The 22,176-nt window shown below is 35.1% G+C and overlaps 1 protein-coding gene across 1 annotated transcript; it reads right to left on the reverse strand.

Moving 5' to 3' along the window:
* Positions 1–2,827: 2,827 nt before the first annotated feature.
* Positions 2,828–10,330, reverse strand: pdca (phosducin a). Its single transcript, NM_001291500.1, is given in 4 exon segments — positions 2,828–5,522; positions 7,178–7,323; positions 7,549–7,614; positions 10,280–10,330. Coding segments are annotated over 3 exon segments (711 nt in total). The 5' UTR covers positions 7,595–7,614; positions 10,280–10,330; the 3' UTR covers positions 2,828–5,003.
* Between the last annotated feature and the right edge of the window lie 11,846 nt (positions 10,331–22,176).

Below are 22,176 nucleotides of genomic sequence, written 5' to 3' on the forward strand. Positions count from 1 at the left end.
CTGTCTTTGCCTTAAACCGTTGAAGTCAGAATGATTAGCCCCACTGTTTATTTTTTCCCCCAATTTCTGTTTAATGGAGAGATTTTTCAACACATTTCTAAACATAATAGTTTTAATAACTCATTTCTTATAACTGATTTATTTTATCTTTGCCATGATAACAGTAAATATTATTTAGACATTTCTATACAGCTTAAAATGACATTTAAAGGCTTAACTAGGTTAATTAGGTTAACTAGGCAGGATCGGGTAATTAGGCAAGCTATTGTACAATAATGGTTTGCTCATGGTAGACAGTTAAAATAAAATTTAGCTTAAGTAATTTTGTCCTTAAAATGTTTTTTTTTTATTAAAAACTGCTTTTATTCTAGCCGAAATAAAACAAATGAGACTTTCTCCAGAAGAAAAAAATATTATCAGACATACTGTGAAAACATTTTTGCCCTGTTAAACATAATTTGGGGAATATTTAAAAAAGGAAAAAAAATCAAAGAGGATTTAATGAGTCTGATTTCAACAGTATGTGCTATGTTTTCAAAATCAAACCAGCTTTGTCTGGCTTCTGTTACCACTTAAAATGTCATACAGGATTTGATGTATTCAAAATAACTGAACGGAAAATGCCCGAGGCGTAAAATATAATTGATGTAAAAATATTTTGTGTGAGTCCTGATGTCATTCAATGACACTCCACAATTGTAAATCAACCTTTATCACACCAAGTACACTGTAAAAGTGATTGGTTACTTTAAACCTGATGTAACTCAGAACCTCTTAGTTAATGTTCATAATTTTGCATCGTTCATTTACCTAATTTTAAGGCAACAGGTGTACTCATTTCAGTAAAGTCAACCTAATTGCTTAAAGGAATGGTCCAGAGTGTGTTTTTAAGGCTTGGTTGTGTTTATGAGATGCAAAGCGATGTGTGCTCATGCTTCATTTGTAGAAAATCAGGTTATTTGTCCATACTTTGATTATATACAGCTACTCTGCTAAAATGAAAACGACTGTCATAATTCCTAGTTCCTCTGAATGGCCCGCCCTCAAGAGGCTCTGATTGGTCAGATACACATAATGTGCTGTGAATCACAGATCGGTTCCACATCACCAGGAAAAGTGTCAAGCGCCTTGAATTTAATTAATTAAATTGGTCGTAGTTTATGAGAGTGAATGTGATTGTGTATGGCTGTTTTCCAGTACCGGGTTGCAGCTGGAAGGACATCTGCAATGTAAAACATATGCTGGATAAGTTGGTGGTTCATTCCGCTGTGGTGACCCTTGTTGAATAAAGGGACTAAGCCAAAGGAAAATGAATGAATGAATCAATGGGTACATGGCGCCTTTGCGCTGTGTAAATACTGTCAGGGTAGCTGTTAGCCATATCAGTTTGTGCCTCATGTCTGCTCTCTAAAGCAAAATCTGACAAGTGTCTTTCACATATATTCAGAATAAGCATGTGTAAGAAATATGAAACATCCTCGTATCTTTTGTGAGTTTGTTATTTGGGATGTAGAACGGGCGGAAAGTGGCTGCACAGAGAAACACTGCAGCGCTACGAAAGATTGTAGGTTTTTACAGCGGTTTGACAGTTAAACATAAATTTGTAGCTAAATTGATATCAGTGCCAAACAGCATTTCCCATTGTTTACATCCTCCCTAAAACACAGGGAAACTGTGCATGTAATAGATTAATTTTAACAAATGAAAATATTTACGGGTTGTGGCTCACAATCCACAGCTTCGTTGGTTGGAGGAGTTTTTAGCTGTATCCAGCACTGAACTGGAAGAGATTCTGGAAGTTGTCCTTTGTCAAATGCTAGCTTTGTTTTTTTTTATAATTCTCTGGAACATAATTTAAATGAAATTGTGGGCACTTCTATCTTTGTGTCGTGTCCTTTGGAAGCCCAAATACAGAAACAAATCAAGCTCTGTAAAAATAGCAGCATTTGGATGGCATTTTAGCTTTCTCTGCTACATTACAGCACTACAGCGCCTCAGGCCACACCCCTTTGCTGCGCGTGGTGAATGCACGTAACCTGAAGCATTTGTGATCTCACCAGCCCAGATGTATTTTTTTAAATTCCCAAACCTAGTCTGATGTAGGCTTTGCTAAGCTAACTCTGTCTCCCTTTGCATGGGACTTTGAACGTATTACATACAGAGATGTTGTTTATGTTCACACAGCTACATTACACATCAACTGAAGTTTAAAATTTGATATTTTAGTGGACCACCCCTTTAAATTAATGGTTTTACTTACTTTTTAAATAGCAATGGGAATACTTACTTATTTTTAGAAAATCAACTAATTGCTTTACAAGTAATGCACCCAGAAATAAATGAGTGCTAACAACACAGATCTTGAGGTTTTTTTTTTTTTTGTTTTTTTTTTGGGAGACAACCTAATTGTTTTATGTTCAATTCACTTAAATTTGTAAAATCGTACAAGGCAACTTAATTTAAAAAGCAATGGATTTGCTCACTTTTTAAAAGTGAATGCCATTACAAACAATAATTCACCCCCTTTTAAACCCCTGCTCTAAAGTTTATTAGTCTCTTTTAGACATAAATCCATATTGACTTGCAGGTACTTGCACACACTCTTCCTCCAAGACACAATAATCCTGTGACTATGTGATGTTAGAGTTTGTTTTGGTACTTGTCTGAACGTGTTTAACCTGGAATGACATTTGGAGCACACAACTATTTGTATGGAAATGAAAACAAAAGAGCGAGGAGTGCCCTCAGACCATTTTTGCCTTAGTTCATAATGAATGAAGTCACTCTGATTTTATGCAGTGCAGCATGACAACAAATGAAGTCACACTTTTTTGTGATAAAATTTATTTATTAAGCAGACAGCAGCTCCATACACAGTAAATGACAACTACAGTGTCAATGTTTGACCATTTGTGTTCATGAGTGGCAAACCTTCAGTTTCAAAAGGGAAAACCAGAACTCTTCATAGACTTGAAGAGGTCAGAAATGTATCAAATAGTTTATTTTAAATTCTTTATATGAATATAAACAGTAAAAAGTCACCATGATTCTGTATATTATTGAAAATGTGTCTTATACTTACCAAGGCTGCAAATAAATAAATATATAAACAAATAAATCATACATACGTAAACAAATGAGAATAAAACCAGGTATACTGTTCAAATTTTTTTATGGATTATTTGATCATGTTAAAAGCATCATTTATTTAAAATACTTCCTCAGTACAACGTTTGGTCAGTGCAACTAATGATTTCTTTTTCTTTTTTTTGTACTGATCCAATATAAAACCTTCACTTAGTGCTACTCTTCAGTGTTTATACTTTCACTTGTGATCGTCTGACATCAACGGACAGAAGGATGTGAATAGGCTGTGTGCCAAATTGTCACTCCCCGCCAAATTAATACCCCATGGTAGGTTTATGGTTAGGTGTTAGAATTAGAGGTGAGGTTTTGGATCAGACAAACAGGTAGCGAGATCAGTGATGGGGTTATAAATCGACAGGTGGTTAAAAAAAGACACAACACCTAAAAAAGAGATTACCTTAAAAAGAAAAGAGCCTCATAGCCAAATCTAACATGACATCTTCACTGGAAACCAATTCTAGTTATGTTGTCTTGAGAGAGTACTTCTCGCCGTTCATGCTTCAAGGCCCAAATTTCTGTCAAAATGTGCCTTCTGCATTCACGATTGTGGCTATATCTCCTCATGCCAATCGGACTTATAATTTTTGAACAATTTTTTATTTTATTTTACATTTTAACAATCCGGGCATTAAACAAAATTATACAAGCCCCATATTTGTCCATTTAGCTGTGTTCTGCATTAGATTTTGTTGCTATATCTTGTCAGTTTTTTCAGACCTATTGTTTTCCAATAAAGTATTTTAAGCATTATTTTTAAACTCCATATTTTTACTGATATGGCAAGCCATTTTTGCATGTATCTCTTTCACACTGATTGAGCATTATATTTTCAATAAAATTTGGCAAGCTATTTTTACATAATGTCCAAGTCCAGTTTCTGACATCGAGGTTGATTTATATCACTCATATGTGCAAGAAGCTTTGATGTATCATCACTAAGCTGTCAGTTGTCCCCATAGCAACAAAACAGGCTAACCTAGCAACCCCTTAAAAACAGCAATATCTCGACATCAGAACATCGAAGGGAGCTGGGTATTATTTCAATTTACTCATGCTAGCAATGGGACTTCCTGTGTACTATGCTTGGTAATGATGATAAGTGAAGCTATTAATGATTATCTAAGTGCAATAACATATGCTAGAAATGTCTATGAAGTATTAGCATTTGATCAAACATGTACACGAGCGTTGCCATTTAGCAAATGCTTAGCAACCAACAATGCCATAAACATTTTAGCAGCTGCCTAGCAAATACTGAGAAACCACTGTGCTTCCTGCCAACTGCCATTTCCAGTCCTAGCGCAGTCAGGTTGGCGTTCTCAAGTCAACATCAAAGTTTGACAATGAACTTTAGGTTTCTAGTTTTAAAATGGTTTACCATGCGATGCAAACTTTTCTAAAAGGTTTATTAAATTTTGCGTTATATTGTTTGAGAAGACGTCACATCAGTTTGCGATACACAATATATGTGGGTCTTAAGTTTTTTAAAGTTCTGTGGAGTAAAGAGCAAAGAACTGACTTACAAAAGTAATAATTAAATGAATCAGGGTTTTTTCCACTCAGCTGCTTCAAAAATTGAAAATTTGATTTGAATGGGCATTAAAACCCTTATCAGAAACTACTGGAACAGTCATGGAAAAGTCTTTGAAAGACTTGTGGGAGCTCTGGTTAATGAAACAAGCATGACTGTGCGCCTTTGATAACACTATGAAGTATTAAACTGCTGTAAATCAGCTGTTAGTAAATGCCTTGAGGTGTGCGTGTTTGTGGGAATCATGGCCCAGCAGTCACAGCGTCATTACTCATTCTATCTCTGAAATAGGTCTGACAGGTTGACTAAAGTAATTAACTTCTGATTATTCCACATCAGCATTCTCTTCTTCATCAGGACTTGCTGCAAACTCTTTCTCTGGCAGCAGGCCGTACTCATTTAGGAAGTTCTCCACGTCTGTGGCGAAGAACTCCTCGTTCATGTGCTTTGTAACACATAGGAAGTTGCCCAGCATCTCTCCAGCCTTGTAGACCAGCAGTGTGGGCAGAACGTCCTCTGAAAAACGCTCACCCGCTCCTGTGGCTGAGGCTCGAATTCGGCAGAATTTGACGGTGGAATATTCGGCTGCCAGGCAAGTCAAGCAGTTGTTGAGGGCATCACAACCTCTTATCCCATCCTCATAGATGTGCACCACCACTAGGGTCAGGCGATGCTCATTCTCGATGACATCCAGAAAGGCCTCTCCGCTCTCCAGATCAAACACAGAATCAAACTTGGGCCCGAAACTCAGGCGCTCGTGCATATCCTGCATGCACTGCTTGCGATACTTACGGAGACACTGTTCGTCCTCTTCTTGGATCATCTCGTATTCTTGAACGCTCATCTGCGGATGGTCGAACATAGGACTGTTTTAATAAATATACACACAAATCTGGTCCTACCTGAGTGACTTGATTGTGAAATGATTAAGCTGATATTAAAGAAATGTTAGTAATCTTGTTCATTTTATTATAATTTTCAGTTTTAAATTATTTATTTGGCCCACTGTATCTAATCAGGAAGAAAATATAGGAAAGCAGTCAACATGTCCATAAGGCAGTACAACTGTGCAAAAGTTTGGGCTCAGTTAAAATGTTTTAGAGAAAGAAAGTAGTTTTATTTAGCAAAAAAAATCTAAGTATTTCAAAAGATTTTTGTCTGGCGCAAATCCTATTCTTTTGAGCTTTGTATTCATCAAGGAATCTCGACAAAAATATGTATTATATTTAAAATAAAAATATTAAGCACCACAGGTCTTACTTGCTCATCTTGACTTTTTATATTGGCATTAAACTAGTTTACATAGGTTGTTTTCTTTGCTGGATATCCAAAGTTCATTTAGGTGTTCCTCATAGATATATACACTAGATATTGCATACAGACCCTGAGCATGCGTCAATAAGGCCGCCACATTTGTACTGTTCTCCCTGGAGAAATGTCATTCAACCGCACTAGTCAAGACTAAAGGCAATCTGAAGATACTGGACTTTAGCACTGTGTACGGGTGTAATAATGAGCAAACAAGAAAACAAAGCACAAAGACAGAACATATAATAGGTAAGATTTTGTTATTTACGTTTTTTGTATGCTACGAGCCTTTGTGCTAAACATGTATTGATGATAATACAATCTCTTACTGCCCTGACCATTAGGCAAAGTAGCACCAACTTGTACTAAATTATAGGCTTATGCAAGTTTTGTTGAATAAAATCAGCAAACAATGAAAAGTGCTAGAAACTTGTATTATTGTAAGTTAAGTGAACGAGTCATTACAGAGATTCAATCACAAATGAATCAATCCCTCTGTTAGAATGAGAAGTGAAAGCAGGAGGGGGGTGTTTCAGGACACGGATTAGATCAAATTTAACAGGGAGGGAAAATATTACGTTTCCATACACACAAACACATGCTCTTTGTCGGCAATGCCTGTGTGGTCCTTTATCCATCGATGTAGAAAAATGGTGTAAAATGATAATTTTCAGGATTTAAAAAAAAAACTGCATACTGACTACCGGGTAAACTCCTGATCATAGATATATGTATATATGTGTATATATCTCTGGTTTCGGATGGCTAGTTCTCCACTGCACCTTGGGCCATATTCATTTCAGTGTAGTGGCAGCTAAAATGGCAGCTATATCGACACATTCCTTCCAATTGACAACAATAGCATAGATGACTTCTAATGTAAGTATCTATGGGTGTTCCTCAGCAATCGATTTTGGGACCCTTAATTTTTCAACTGAAAGTTTTTTCCTCCTAGTGAAACCTGGTAATTATTTTCTGATGTGTTTTATCATTGGCTGGTACCAATCCACTTTATAATCACAAGGTAATATATTTTTTATTTCTTAATGTAGAAAATGGGATCTTTCACAAAATTGCTATTTCTAACAAGCGAATGTAGACGTGGTATTTATTTTTCAAAAAATTTTACCAATCTCAAACTTTCCAACTGTATTTGGACAAATAAGGTTGACAATATGTTTCTGTGATTACCTTGCGGTTCACTTTTTCCCGTGGGTCATCACTGGATTTAGGGTTGGACATCTGTCTGAGGAGCTCTCTCTTGTTGGAAGGGATACTTTCATGGTCTTCACTCTCAAGTTTAAACTTCCTCCAATCATGGATGACACCTTTTGGCCCTACAAAGAGGTTTTGCCACATTGCAATCAATGGGTTAATTAAATAATAATAATAATAATAATAAACTGTTTACAAGATACTGACCATAACCTTCAATTAAAGTAATCTTGGCCATATCACAACATGTGGGAAATCTCCACTATTACCTCATGATTACAGTAAATACTGATGTTTGTAAGACGAGTTCTGAAATTGCTGTGAAACTCTAAGGGCTTTTTTTTTACCTGTCTGGGTTGCTGGTAGTTCCTCAATCTCAGGTGACTCTGACATGATGAATCTTCTATGAAGACCTGATAAGTGGAATCATAAAAAATACAGACATTCCTTTATGTCAATCTGTAATCTAAATTGACAACGTTTATTTAGCTGAAGCATATTGTCAATCTTTAGGTGAATAATTGAGCAATTTAATAATTTACTTTGCTTGAATAATTTGTACAAGCTATAAAAAAAAAGTCTGAGCATTTGCTTCTGCGTTTGGAGCTGTCAGTTTGACTTTCTCTGATCTTCAATACTATGTAACATATAGTGCAATTTTCATAATTAAAAGTATATATACATATTAAAAGTACGAGAAAAAAATTAAAATCCTTTATAAATAGGTTACTTTATGCATTGACTAATTAAAAATATAAAGATTATTTTGTTTATTTTCAATTAAATATTAGATACTAGGGGTGTGTGGATTAATCCTAAAGTATTGATATTTCCGATACTGGCAATGTATCACAAGGATCGATCCTTAAATAGGAGTATAATTATGTATATTACTAAATATATAATATTAATGTAAGATTTGGAGGTGAGCAGTGAACAAGTGGTGTTTAGCATCTGCTTAAACACTTTCAGCCACCTGTGCATTTGCACTGTTAGAGCAATCTGGTCAAATCAGTTTTCAACCACCTCTGGAAGTGGCCAAAATTGGACAAGCTCAAAATGTTTCACACCCTGTTCAGACCTACTTGTAGTCCATTTGTGATTAGATCAACGAAAATGTTTTTAAATACCAGATGCAAACAAGGTCTTATAATCTCAGCAACTTCCAGTTCAGCTGGTTTCACCTAGGGATTGGACAATAAAAGGAAGTCGTTGCTCCATCTGAAGATGCCCATTGTGTGCAATATCCTCTACACTTTGACATGCCCATTACTCACTTTTATATTGACAGACCATATAAAAAGTTTTGCAGTATGTTTACAGTCAGTTACTGTGGTGCAGTTTAGGGCTGCTCAATATATTGTTTTAGTATATATTCTGCAATATGTGTCCGCAATAAGTCACATTGCAGGATATGCAATGCTGAGATGATCAACAGTTGAATAGATGAGAATACATTAGATTTGTGGAGTTATTGCAAAGTATGACCGCAACAGAGTGAAACTTTATCATTTGCATGTGTTTTAAAGACATTTCAAGAGAGTTTGAAGCATTCAGGCACAATATCGTGCAACAATTGTAACTTTAATGAAGAAATGTCTTACATTATTCAATTTCTGTATCTGAATACTGTTTGCCTCAGGAAAATCATAAAGCACTGTTTATTTGACTTTTTTCTTTGCTCTATTGTATTTATCCTTGTTTGCAATTTGTTTATTATTTTTATACATGATTCACACCCTTACAAATCACCCCAGTCAAACTCATTACAGTGATTCTTTTCCCCAAATACAGCTATTCAAGCCATTTGGTGACATTGTATTTATATTGCAGAAAAACAAAGCATCGTAATGTCAGATTTTTCCAATATCGTACTGCTCTGCTGTTGTTTTGATGTAATCAAAGTAGATTTTATTTCTGTTGCACGAGATATTCATAACAATAGAGTTTGTTACAATTGTCCATTACAATGATTATTGTTATTGTTGATTAGGTATTATTCAGTTTTTGAAATATTTTGAAGGGTGCTACTGAAGAGAACCACATTATTGTGGAAATTTATGTTCAGACTACTCATTTATTTATCCATTTATTTAAAAATTAACAAGTATTTAATGTCTGTTACTTTAATGCTGTAATTATGATGTAATCAAAGTTGACTGTGGCATGAAGTCTGTCAGAGTCTGTTACAGTTGTCAAGGTTGAGGTGGAATTAGCAGATTACTCTCCTACAAGTAATGGATTGCACTACAATCAGATTATATTGCTATGAGTAAGGGCTTTGTTCCTGTTGACACCTAGAGTGTTCCTTTATTTCTGCATGATGTGAATGACAACTCACATATTCATCTGAGAAATTCAATTTCTCACGTATTCATCTGAGAAGTTAAATTTGTAGCAATTTGTAGCATCTCAATCTCAATGAGCCACCTTTGTTTATAAGGCTTCCTCAGTGTATGGTAAGCCACTGGCCTGAGAATATCCAGATGAGCTTTTTCTCTGGATGCTATAAACAAGACACACTCAGAAATGCGTCAGTAATAATCTTGTTCAATCTGGCTATCGCAGATGCTTTGCCACCTCAAATTTTCCCACCCATAAACAAATTGAATTAGCAAAAATGTAAGATAGCATGGACAAGGTCTACAGTATGCCTATACATTTGAAGCAGGTTTTAGAAATGTTGTTACTGCATTATGGAAACTATAATGTGTTATAGAACATTACATATATTATTTTATTTAGCATATAATAAAAAATGACTCCATTTTAAACTCGATTCAAGTTGAACTGTTTTAGTTGACTCAGCTGACTCAAGTAAAGTCCTGTACAAAGCTGTACAGCAAGTTGCCTTACAATTTTGTAAATTGAGTTGAGTCAACCTTTTTTACAATGTAAAAATGCATGGACTTAAAATTGTTTATTTTTTCTCATAATATATCAGCATGTTAGTGCATCCTGCATATAGTGAATTCAGTAACGTCTTCAGTAAAATGCTTGTGGTGTTGCATTGTTGAATAGCTTTAACCATTTTAATATTTTCAATCTGCTCTGTGTAGAAAAAATAGCCATTCTTACCTGAGTGTTTGCTGTGATTAGCTGTCTTTGCTGTGTACTGTCTCAGATAATAATGCCTCTGTCTGCAAACACATCATGGTTACATCTCGGTAATAATTTGATGTGATGTAATAGGATTACAGCAGAGGACTTAAACAAGCTTGTCGCAGATAGAGATGAACAGACAATACACGGACCCTACGTTATTGCAATAAGCCAAAAACTTTTTAAAAATCTCATTTCTATTTTGTCAGACACATCCTTCTTAACTTTACGGCTAAATGTGCACTTTTTATAAAGCTGAATAAAGTTTAAACTGTTAAAGCCTAGTGTTTTGGCTTTTTGACTGTGGTTAGGGCCAATAATTCATTGCAAGCTATTAATTTTATTTTGTGTGTTATAGACCAAAACAAGTAAGGATGTGTTTATGTAGTTGCCCTTTTGATTGAAAGCATAAAAAATCTCTAAACATTGTTTTAATGATGTTCTGTTTCAAATGTTTTTGGGGGTAGCCATTGTGACCCTTTTGGTTTGGTTTATTATAACAGTAATTTATTCAACTACCAACTATAAAACAGAGTTCTTGCCACAATTACCTTAGTAATTGATTTATGTCTCTACCAAAGTTTTAACAATGTGTTTAATGTTTAATTGTATATACTAATTAATATGGTCAAAGCATCTTCATACATTATTAGACGATATTTGCAAAGAAAGACACAGGAAATGGTGCAAAAGACCAAAATGGAAATGTGTCTGGGAGGAAGTGATAAACCCCTCTGCTTTCTGTTTAGATTCGGTGCAATTTAATAATAATCGTGTAGTTTGTCAGATTATTGGGGTTAAAAATATGCAAACAATAAGTAAGTATAAGACCAGAAGATTCAAATAAAAATAATAATCACCTCTCAGGTCTCTGAAAACACTGCTGACTTTAAACAGTGTTAAAATATAATCTCAATGTGTTAGTGTTTTTCTATTCGTATGTGTTTTCTTACCTTACAGCATGTTAACTCTCAGCCACCATATTACAGTCGAGAAAACAACAACAAATAAAATTGCTTGTCTTTGCATCCAGCAAATAGTATGTCATCATTTTGATTTACACTGCAAAACCCAAAAAATTAAGGTAACTCAGACCATTTGAGGAAACCGATTGTAACAAAAAATTTAAGTTCAAAAACTAATCCTAATGAGTACTGTGAACTTAATCCATTTGAGTAAACGAAGCAATCTGAGCACAGTGAAACCCAATAGATGAAGAGAACTCAAACCAACTGAGTACTGTAAAACCCAGTAAGTTAAGACAACTCAAACCATTTGAGGAAACCATTTGCAACAAATCATTTGAGTTTAAAAAATCATATATATGTGAGTACTGTGAACTTACTCCATTTAAGTTGAAGTAATAAGTAGGGCCAGACAGAATCTGATTCTTTGATCAGTATCTGTTCAAATCCAATTAGATCCACTTTATTTGGTAAACTAAGCAAGTCTCTCATTTATTATATCTACTAAAAGACAGAAAATATTATTTGACAAACTATATGGTAAATAAATCATATAGATATTTTCATATTAGTCAATAATACTGAAATTAATTAAAAAACAATCTAAATTTACACACATTTACACAAGTAAATAAACAGAATCAACGCTAAAAATCTGCGGAATTCTGCCCGTGCAGATTCCATGTGGGCCTAGTAATGAGTTATTTAGCTCATTGCCTTCAACACTGAGTAAGTCTAATTAACTTTCAGGAAATTTTGAGTTCAGTCAATTTTGACACTTATTTAATTTGATAAAATTGACTATTGGGGTTTACAGTGTACTGAATTCATGCTCATTTTTATATTAGTTGTAGAAAATCCTGATAAGATCAAGGTAGTAAAATGGTAACCAACACCAAAATGGCGTTCTTTGGGTTGTTACCTATCTTCTTTGGTTTGTAACAACAGCAGACCCTTTTTGGTGCGAAATAGAACCCTTTTTTATGAAAATCCTTAAAGAATCATGCTTTGATTATCTATTTTTTTTTCTTTTTTCATATTTATTTTAATTTTTTGATTTATTTATTTATATTAATAAAATTATTATTAATTGTCTTTCTTTTATTAGTATGTCTCACAGGGTTTCATTCTTAGATTTGTTAAGGTACAAACAATTGTTTTTTCAAGGCCAACTCTGGTCAGTTAAACTAGAAGCAAGAAAGAAAGGTTTGTCGAGAAACAAATGACATTTAGAAAATTAAAACACATAGACAACTTCAAAGTATGAATTAAAAGTATCAATTTACCTGCTGAGTGAGAGTTTGACAGTCTGTGTTGATGACTGAGCTCCAGAAAACCAGTAACAAGCTGCAGGTGCTTTGTCAGTTACAGATTTGAAAAACAAAAAGGCGGTAAATAAAGAGCCCTAAGATCACATAAAGAACCATTTCCTTTTCATTTAAAAAGCCTTTTACAGAACAATACAAATCTAAATTGAACTATTACTAGAAATGCTTTAAAGAATTAACCTTTTTAAGAGTGTAGTTAATAGACATCTATAGTGAATATAGATAAGCAGCAACATTAAGAACAGTGGGAAAATAGTCAATTAAATCTCTAATATCTTTATTATTCATTTTAATAGCTTGTTAGTTGCCTGACGCATGAGTGTTTAACACCTGGGCTAGGTACAATGGCGGCCTAAAAAGACTTGATGTACTGACTGATATGCTTTCTTGTCTGCACATGAAGCAAATCTGACATGTTGATTCATGTCCTTGGCTTTGCTTTCTCATCTCACCTCAGTTCTATCATAGTTTACACATTCTTGATTTGAACATAAAATGGAGTAAATTCATCAAGAAAAGGTAAAACTAGATTTTCTTCCATCACTAGAGGGTGGTAAAATCCACTGAAAAGTTTTAAAGGTTAGAAAGTCTCCATGAAAAGGGGGCAGAGAGACCTCAATAGTGTTATGATGATGTTATATCACCAGACTCGCACTTTATCTGAGCTAGGCAATCTGCCAACACCATGTTTGCACAGTGATTTCTTTGGCGTATTTCCGAGCCATTTACACACACATACACCCTTTGACAACACGGAGTTGAGGCTGGGTGGGAAATGTATAGTGTTTTGCATTGTTTTACTTTTCTTTCAGATGTGTTGATAAGTCTACAGTTATTCACTAAACAAATAGCAGCCTCTTTTATGATGTATATCAATCACAGCTCTGCATGTACTTTATTCTCTCTCTGAAACTGAATTTCACATGATTAACGGGTGTTTGACTTTTTTGCCATAACCTTGTGGTCACAGAGGCTGCACGGCAGCTCAGTGGGTAGCACATTCACCACACATCAAGAAGGTTGCTGGCTCGAGCCTCAACTGGGTCAGTTGGAGTCTTTGTGTGGAGTTTGCATGTTCTCCCTGTGTTTGCGTGGGTTTCTTCCAGGTGCTCCAGTTTCCCCCACAAGTCCAAAGACATAAGGTACACGTGAATTGGGTAAGCTTAATTGTCCGTAGTGTATAGTGTGAATGAAGCTGCGGTCACACTGGACTTTTCTCCCCACAGACTTCTATTCATAGGCACCAGCATGCGACCAACCGGAAACGTAAGGTCGCTGCGGTGCAAAGTTCAAGCTTGGTGAACTCTGACCTGCAAAATCGCATCACTTGACTGCGTGAGACCAATCAGGATCAAAACATGACCTCTCTAGACAGAAATTTAAACCATGGAGCAATCGCTGGCTTTTTTTAAAATTGTCTAATAATCTTGTTTAATCCCGCCTCTTTTCGCAGCGCCGTACAACATATTCTCGCATTATCAAACTCTAGTGTGACCACAGCTTAAGTGTGTATGGATGTTTCCCAGTGATGAGTTGCAGCTGGAAGGGCATCCGGTGCGTAAAACATACGCGACCCCAGATTAATAAAGCGAGCCGAAAAAAATGAATGAATAAATGAATAAATGTGGTCACAGATTCGCTTATTCATTTAACAAAATACCGTTTTTATGAAATAATTATAAAAAATAATAAACACCAGTATTACTTCAGAAGCCTAAACGTCTCAATAGATTATAAGTAGATTGTTAGGTTGGGGTTAAGGTTAGTGTGGGTTGACATGTACTTGCAAACTTAGTGTAGGTTGACATGTACTTGCAAACAAAGAAAATGCGTTCAAACTTTGGTCTAATAGCATATATAAATTCCAAGTACATTATTGTCACTTTCCTGGCTTGTTCCTGCTGCTCCAAGCACGATTCTCCCTCGAAATCTCGTTCCTGCAGCTGCAATCACTGCTATCCCTCTCCAGCCACCTCTCACCACACCCGAGCACAATCACCTGAAATCTAATTACACTCACCTGCACCAGCAATCACAGTCCCTTATGAAGACTCACCATTTCATTCATTCATTTTCTTGTCGGCTTAGTCCCTTTATTAATCTGGGGTCGCCACAGCGGAATGAACCGCCAACTTATCAAGCAAGTTTTGTGGAAATATCCACACACAAATTCACACACACACACTCATACACTACGGACAATTTTAGCCTACCCAATTCACCTGTACCGCATGTCTTTGGACTATGGGGGAAACCGGAGCACCCAGAGGAAACCCATGCGAAGGCAGGGAGAACATGCAAACTCCACACTTCATTGTGTGACCGTGACAATTATTGGTTCATATTCACTGATTATGTCAAATGAATAAATCTCCAGCTATGATGAGCATTGATTCAATGACTGAATAATAAAAAAAAATGTAGCTTTGTATATTGAACATTTTAAAAAGTAGTAATTTAATGATATAAACTTAAAAACATAATTAACCTTTATCAAAAGTCCACTTTATACTGTAAAACTTCACTGTAAAATATTAAAAGAATATTACTTTAACGTAAGATAAGTTAACCTTGTTTCAGATCATTTCTTTTTGAGTCATACAAGAGTTAACTTGATTTTTAAGCCAGTTTAGGGGTTGACATCAAATTTAATTCTACTCAAAATTGTATATTAGCAACAAATTTTGTAAATGTTAGAACTGCTGTGATAGTGCAATGCTGTTGCCTTGATGAATATAATTGTTGTTTTAACCATTTAGCTTTTGTTCAAACTTGCTTAACTGGATTAACAGTGATATTTTTGCATACTGTTCCCATTAATTTATTGTTGAATTAAATAAATTACAGAATGAATATTATTTATATTTTGTTAAATTGATATTTTCATTTTTTTTTGTTGTAGGACTCATTTCATGATCATCCTAATGATAATGTTTAATATAAGGTATGTATACTATTCACATGTATACTATTTACTATTAACAAACAGATTCTTTTTTCCAGCATGTTCTCAAATTAATGTTACTAAAACTATATTTTAAATTAATATACAGTATATAAGAGATACTGAATTGTCAGTTTACAGAAAAATAACATTAAGCAGCTTATCTAATATTTTCAGAATTATCTACTAATATCCCATAATTTTGTAATCTTTAGCTTTATTATAATAGGAATGTCACATATTAAAAAATGTTAAAGTAGAAAAACAGTTACTTTCAATTTCAATAATGTTTCACACAGCCTTACAGGCTTTTATACTGTATTTTATGTCATGTAAATGTAGCCTTGTAGAGAATGAAAGACTTCTTTCTACAACATAAACAAGTCTTGGTGACTCAAAACCTTTCAATTAGCTACAGGTTCAGCTGAAGTTCAGATTTTCCAGAAATTATAGTTGAGTCAGATAATTGTCATAAAATCTGACCTTCCGTAAGGTAAACGCTTTACACTCCTCCTCGCTAGTGCGTCGGAGCCTGGCACAGCTCCACCACAACACTCAGACTGTTGCTTAAGAAGTGAAAGTTTGAATGAAACTTGAATCTCCACTCTTACGACAGACCATCAGGATAACTGGCACCTCATTTTTTTACTTTAGCACAGAAGCAACAGCACATGTGTGAGTGCTTCCCATGCTGACCTCATATGGTTTTATCATAATCTGCAGCGGAAATGAGTCTCCAAACTTAAGCCCACTGCTGGATTGTGCTGGATTTTTCAAGTTATCGTCACACGTCTGGAATGCTTATACCTTTGTGTTAGTGACACACACTGTTAACCACACTGACTACCTGCTCACTTGTTACATGTACATTAATGCTTTTAATCTTTTAAACAGGATGTTTTAAAAAAAAAATTAAAGATTTAAACCGGATTGTAAAGATGAACACTGGAAGTGAGGATGTATCTTGACATTGAAATTAGCATATATGATCATAAAAAGTCCATTAAAAGTGATTAGTTTTATTAATTGTCATAAAGTGCAGTCATGTTTTTGATTTATTTGGGAAATAATATTTCTGATGTCTTTACATAGCTGTGTTTATTCCAAGCTGTGGAATGAAAATCTTACTTATTAGGCATAGCTGAATGATAAGACTTCAGTACACGGAAATGATTTACTGTGAGCCTCAAACACTATTGTTTCTCAGTTTTCATGTAAACCATGTGAGTGTATAATTTCAGTAAAAAAAAAAACATCTCAATCCTAACCAAACAGACTGTAACGATCAACACAGGATCATTTATATGCATGTCCCAGGCTACGTTTGATTTGCCACAATGCTTTCGAGATTGCCACAATGATCATATTTTTATTTAAACTTACATGAAACTTTGTATGTGGGACTCTTATTTTGAAAATGAGATTGGCATTACAAAGCTACCAGGTAATGGAAACAGTCATATCTCATCATATCCCAGCTCGTCAGGATACAAAATACAGGATATACAAATTAAACATTGATTCAGTGCCACCCCACAGAATCAGTTTGTTTAAAAGGATCTTTTATTAGTTTATTGTTTATGTTGTAAAATGTGCCAAGTATGTTTGTAATGAGGCAACAGATACATGTAAACATGCTGAATTAAGTGTGCACTATTTCATATCACTAAGCTCTAACTATGAATTTTCTTGAGTGAATTAAAAATTTATTATAACTTAGCCTGTATTTTTTTCCCAAAACACCACTCGCAGGCCTGTAGCCAGGTTTGGTAAGTTCCACCACCCAATGACAAAAATACAGAATTTGCCCCATACGTGAGCTTGATTGTCCTATTTTGACTGCTATGCCAACATAAATTGTGGAAATAACTCATCAAGTGAGTTATGCAAAACCTGACGTAGGTGAATTCGACTTTCTGACCAACTATACTTGTTACATATTGAAAACAAGTGGCTTTTATTCTAAAATCTTGGACCTTATTTTTAAAAGAAAAATTACAACGAAGAGATGTGAAAAGGTGTGAAGCACCAAAAGGTGCCTTTATTAAAGTTAATTTTATTACTAATGAGGCTGTTGTTGTTATCCATGACTTTTCAGATTTACTTTTTTACAAGAAAGGCTTTTATCATTAATCATGAAGCTCTGCATAATTAATGTTATGTTTTAATAGTTAATTATTCAAATGGCCAAATTCAGATAAATTGACTGTAATGGCCAGTGTGTTATTTGCCTAATAAATGACAATAGACTACAATTTCTTTTTAATGATAAATGATGTACTGTAATAAATTTGTACATTTCATATTTCTCCATTCTAAATGATTAGGAATTTTTTTGGGTGCATCAAAATTCTGGTTATGATGACCATCCATCAAACTAATGCAGCTAAAAATAATGTTTTGAATGTCACTAAATAAAGCATTTAAACATCATATTTAAATAGAAACTAAGGCAAAAAAATGCATAAAAAAGTCCACTTTTTGAGAAAAAAGAAACACCCCTTTCACCAGGCTAGGTACAGGTATTGACTCAGGAGCAAAATAGGTTACTCTGGTTGAATAAAGACAGCTTACTCACTCCTTCTAGCTAAAATCCTCTTAACCACTTCAGTTAACAAATTGTCTGCTCAAGTTGTTAAAGTATTTTTGACAAATGAAGTATGATTATTAAGACTGAGATTTTCATTCATTCATTTTCTTTTCAGCTTAGTCCCTTTATTAAACTGGGGTCACTACAGCGAAATGAACTGCCAACCTATCCAGCATATGTTCCATGCAGCGGATGCCCTTCCAGCTGCAACCCATCACTGGGAAACACTCATTCGATCTCACTGACACACATACACTATGGACAGTTTTAGCTTGCCCAATTCACCTGAACCGCATATCTTTTGACTGTAGGATAAACAGAGAGAAATCTATCTACCTACTGTGCCCCCGCATTGCCTCTGAGCTTTTTATTCTAGTAGTAATTCCTGTGATTTTACACAACCATTTTAAGAGTTCACACTTAGCTGATGATTTATAATAAAGCGTGTTTGGCATGCTGTCCTGGGAAAAAGCCCTGAGCTTAGAAGAACCATTAGCCCACTTTGCACTTTGTGCAATCTGCCCATTTCATTGGGAAAGAGGGGAGTTTGAGCTCAGGTAGGTCTTGAGTGCTCACCCAAATTTGTTCGCTCAGCCTATTCCTTGATTATTAGGTGTTGCAAATTAACTATACTTGCGTATGGTTATGTGGTGAATCCCCAGTACTAAAACACTCATATACTGTGCCAATTTAGTTTAATTAATTTACTTATTCTGCATGTCTTTGGAAGGACCCGGAGCACCCGGGGGAAACCCGAGCATGGGGAGAACATGTAAACAGCGGACAGAAACTCCAACTGACCCGGTCGGAACTCAAACCAGTGACTTTCTAGCTGTGAGGCAACAATGCTAGCCACTGAGCTGTGTCCTGGATTAATCTAGGAAAAAGAGGGAGGAGTAAGGGTAGATGGGGGGATTCTTCAAGGCGAAGGTGACTAAGGTAAGGAAATTGGTTATTTATGTGCATTTGGATTTGTCTGATTGGTAAATCATATGATAGCTACTACAGGACCAGCCATGGTCAATCATAAGCATGTGATTCTCTCGAAATTAGTTTAGAAATAAACTTCATATAATTCTGGAGAATAATTAAAGCCACAGTTTTCTCTAAGCGACATACCGAGTTGTCAGAAAACAATTTAACATATCGAATCAATGAACTCATGACACCTTTACATTTGCAATGAAAAGAGTTATGGAAACACAGCTAGTAACCATAGCATGTATCTTTCACTAATGGCCTCATTGATCAGAAAAAGGAAACTCAATTTAATATCACGTTACGATAGAAATGCTGATCCAGATTTTTCGAGAAGTTAGACTTTTTATTGTCAAATGAATGCTGTGCGTGTTCATCCTGTCTATTCGGGTTGACTTGACTACGTTTTTATCTCTTCCAGTCACAAATGTTTTCATTCCTAGTTATGTGCCAGATGCTTGCTGCAAGCCAAGCAAAGCAGCAACCCTGCAAATCTCCAACTCAGAAATTCCTGCTCCACACACACAGACCACCAAGTTTAGTGAATGATTCAGTCTTCTCCAGCTTTTCTTGTATCTGCTTTTAAAAAGTGACAGTTATTACAGCCAATACAATCCAACCGGTTTACAGCACACCATGAGTCAGTGGGAGAAAAGTGTTTTTGGGCAATTCTTTCATGTTTCCTTTACAGAAAAAGCCGTCGGTACAGTAAAGCAACTGACATTCCCAGACACCCCATTCACGCTTTTCAAAACAGAGCAAACGCAAGAACCGGTTTTCTGCTTGAATATTTGTCAGTGTCTATGACATCAGTTGAGTAGTGGTACATGTAGCATGAGCTGATATCATCCTGAGTTTTACGCCACACTCAAAACACATAAGCAGACCTGTATCCTAGGTAACAGGCCTAACCTAAAGAGATTTGAAAAATGAGCCATTGTGAGCTGAAGGAGTCAGATTGAAGTATATTTACCCCTACAAGTCCAACATATCCGGTCAAAGCACACCCACTCATTTGCCGCCCTGCATTAAGTTTGCTTTACATTACTCATACTTGAAACATACACATGAAGATTTTTTTCTTTGATAAAACAGATCAGAAAATGCACATATACTGATAAGAAGTAACAAAGTAAATACGATACTTGCTGTTTGTTCAAACTACTTATTTAAAATGAGCTGGAACAACACAATTCTTGAAATTTTTTGGGGGACAACTTAATTGTTTTATGTTCAATCCACTTAAATTTGTGAAAACTTACAGGCTAACTTAATTCCTTCATGTTGTCCCAACACAAATCGATTGTGTGGAGTTCAACAATTTTACATTGTAAAAGGATTATCAAAAGTGCTGTCCACTGCTTTATTGTGGTGACTACATTGAATAGCAAATGACGTATATCTGTTATCAGTCCTTTAAGAGGATGTATATAAACAGATATGAGCTGTGTATACAGGTGCAGACATCTTTAGACCACTTCACTTTGTTTTGCGTCACTGTATATTTGGCTTGTAAACAGTAGTGACACTAATGTAAATTCCAGAGCTCTTTTAATATAAATGTCATACATTTTACAAACCTTGCAGTGAATTTTTTAAAATCAGTATCATTTTTTGAAATAAGTATTGTTTGTGTGGCTGTTTTTAAAAGTTTTATGATGTAAATATCTTATTCATTCTGAATGAAATGTCAGAAATGAGTGTAAACTATGTCAGAGCACTTACAGCCCCAATTGTTACTACTTAAATCATTTTAATTAATCTTTTCCACATCTAATTAACTTAAAGTTGATGTAAACACAGCGATGCAGTGGCACAGTAGGTAGTGCTGTCGCCTCACAGCAAGTTGGTGTATCTGTGTGGAGTTTGCATGTTCTCACTGCGTTCGCGTGGGTTTCCTCCGGTTGTTCCAGTTTCCCCCACAGTCCAAAGACATGCGGTACAGTTGAATTGTGTAGGCTGAATTGTCCGTAGTGTGTGTGTGTGTGTGTGTGTGTGTGTGTGTGTGTGTGTGTGTGTGTGTGTGTGTGTGTGTATGTTTCCCAGAGACAGGTTGCGGCTGGAAGGGCATCCGCTGCGTAAAAAATCCTTCTGGATAAGTTGGCGGTTCATTCCGCTGTGGCAATCCCAGATTAATAAAAGGACTAAGCCGACAAGAAAATAAATAAATGAATGAATGAATGATGTAAACACAATTACGGCAGTTAAAGGTCATGCAAAGTGCTTTGAAAATCACTGTTTTGTTCGATTTTTGACATAAGTGTGACTGAAAAAATAAGACATTTATTCATTTGTCACACCAGAGCCATTTAAGAGTGAAGATAAAAGAAGCACTTTAATCATCAAAGCAGTAGCAGTATATAAATTATATGACAAGTCTAAGTTGGTTTAAAAAATATCAAATAAGTTAGGTTTTCCCCTATCCCTTTAGAGTCTAGACACATGGAAAGGAGGGATTGTGTTCATACAGGGTAAAAGAAAAAAACTAATTTTATCACTGTTTTAAAGCAAACTACCTTTTAGATAACTTTAAGACTAAAATATTGATGTTTACAGCAACAACAAAAAATAAATAAATAAATAAATAAACTTCCATTTTGATTTCACAGGGACTAAATAGAGATTTGTTACATTTTGCCTTTTTTAATTGAAACATCTTCCTTAATAAGCTTCCTGAAATCTTGAACTCTGAATTTTTTCTTGTGAAAGTTACAAGTGAATCCAGATGCCATATTAAAAGTGAATAAGATACTAAATAATTTTTAAGTTGAAATAAGACTGTAAGATCTAAAAGTGTTGTTTTTGAGAAGAGTACTGTTTTTTCTTTAGAAATCTACTCAATAATGTAGAAAAAAATGCTGGGTTGCACACAATTCCTTCATGTTGATCCAACACAAATCGATTAAGTTAACTAAAATGTTTTTACAAATGTAAGTATTGAAACAATAAGGTTTTCTCGAAAAACAAACGTGAGAATTGTGTTGACTCTTTTCATTTTGAATCAGTACTTTGAACGAAGTAATGTTTTGAGTAAAGTAAAAGTACAAGGGCACTGGCAAAAATGATTC

Source organism: Danio rerio, chromosome 2, assembly GCF_052040795.2.
Source record: "Danio rerio strain M-AB ecotype USA chromosome 2, GRCz13ab, whole genome shotgun sequence".
NCBI classification, from domain to species: Eukaryota; Metazoa; Chordata; class Actinopteri; order Cypriniformes; family Danionidae; genus Danio; species Danio rerio.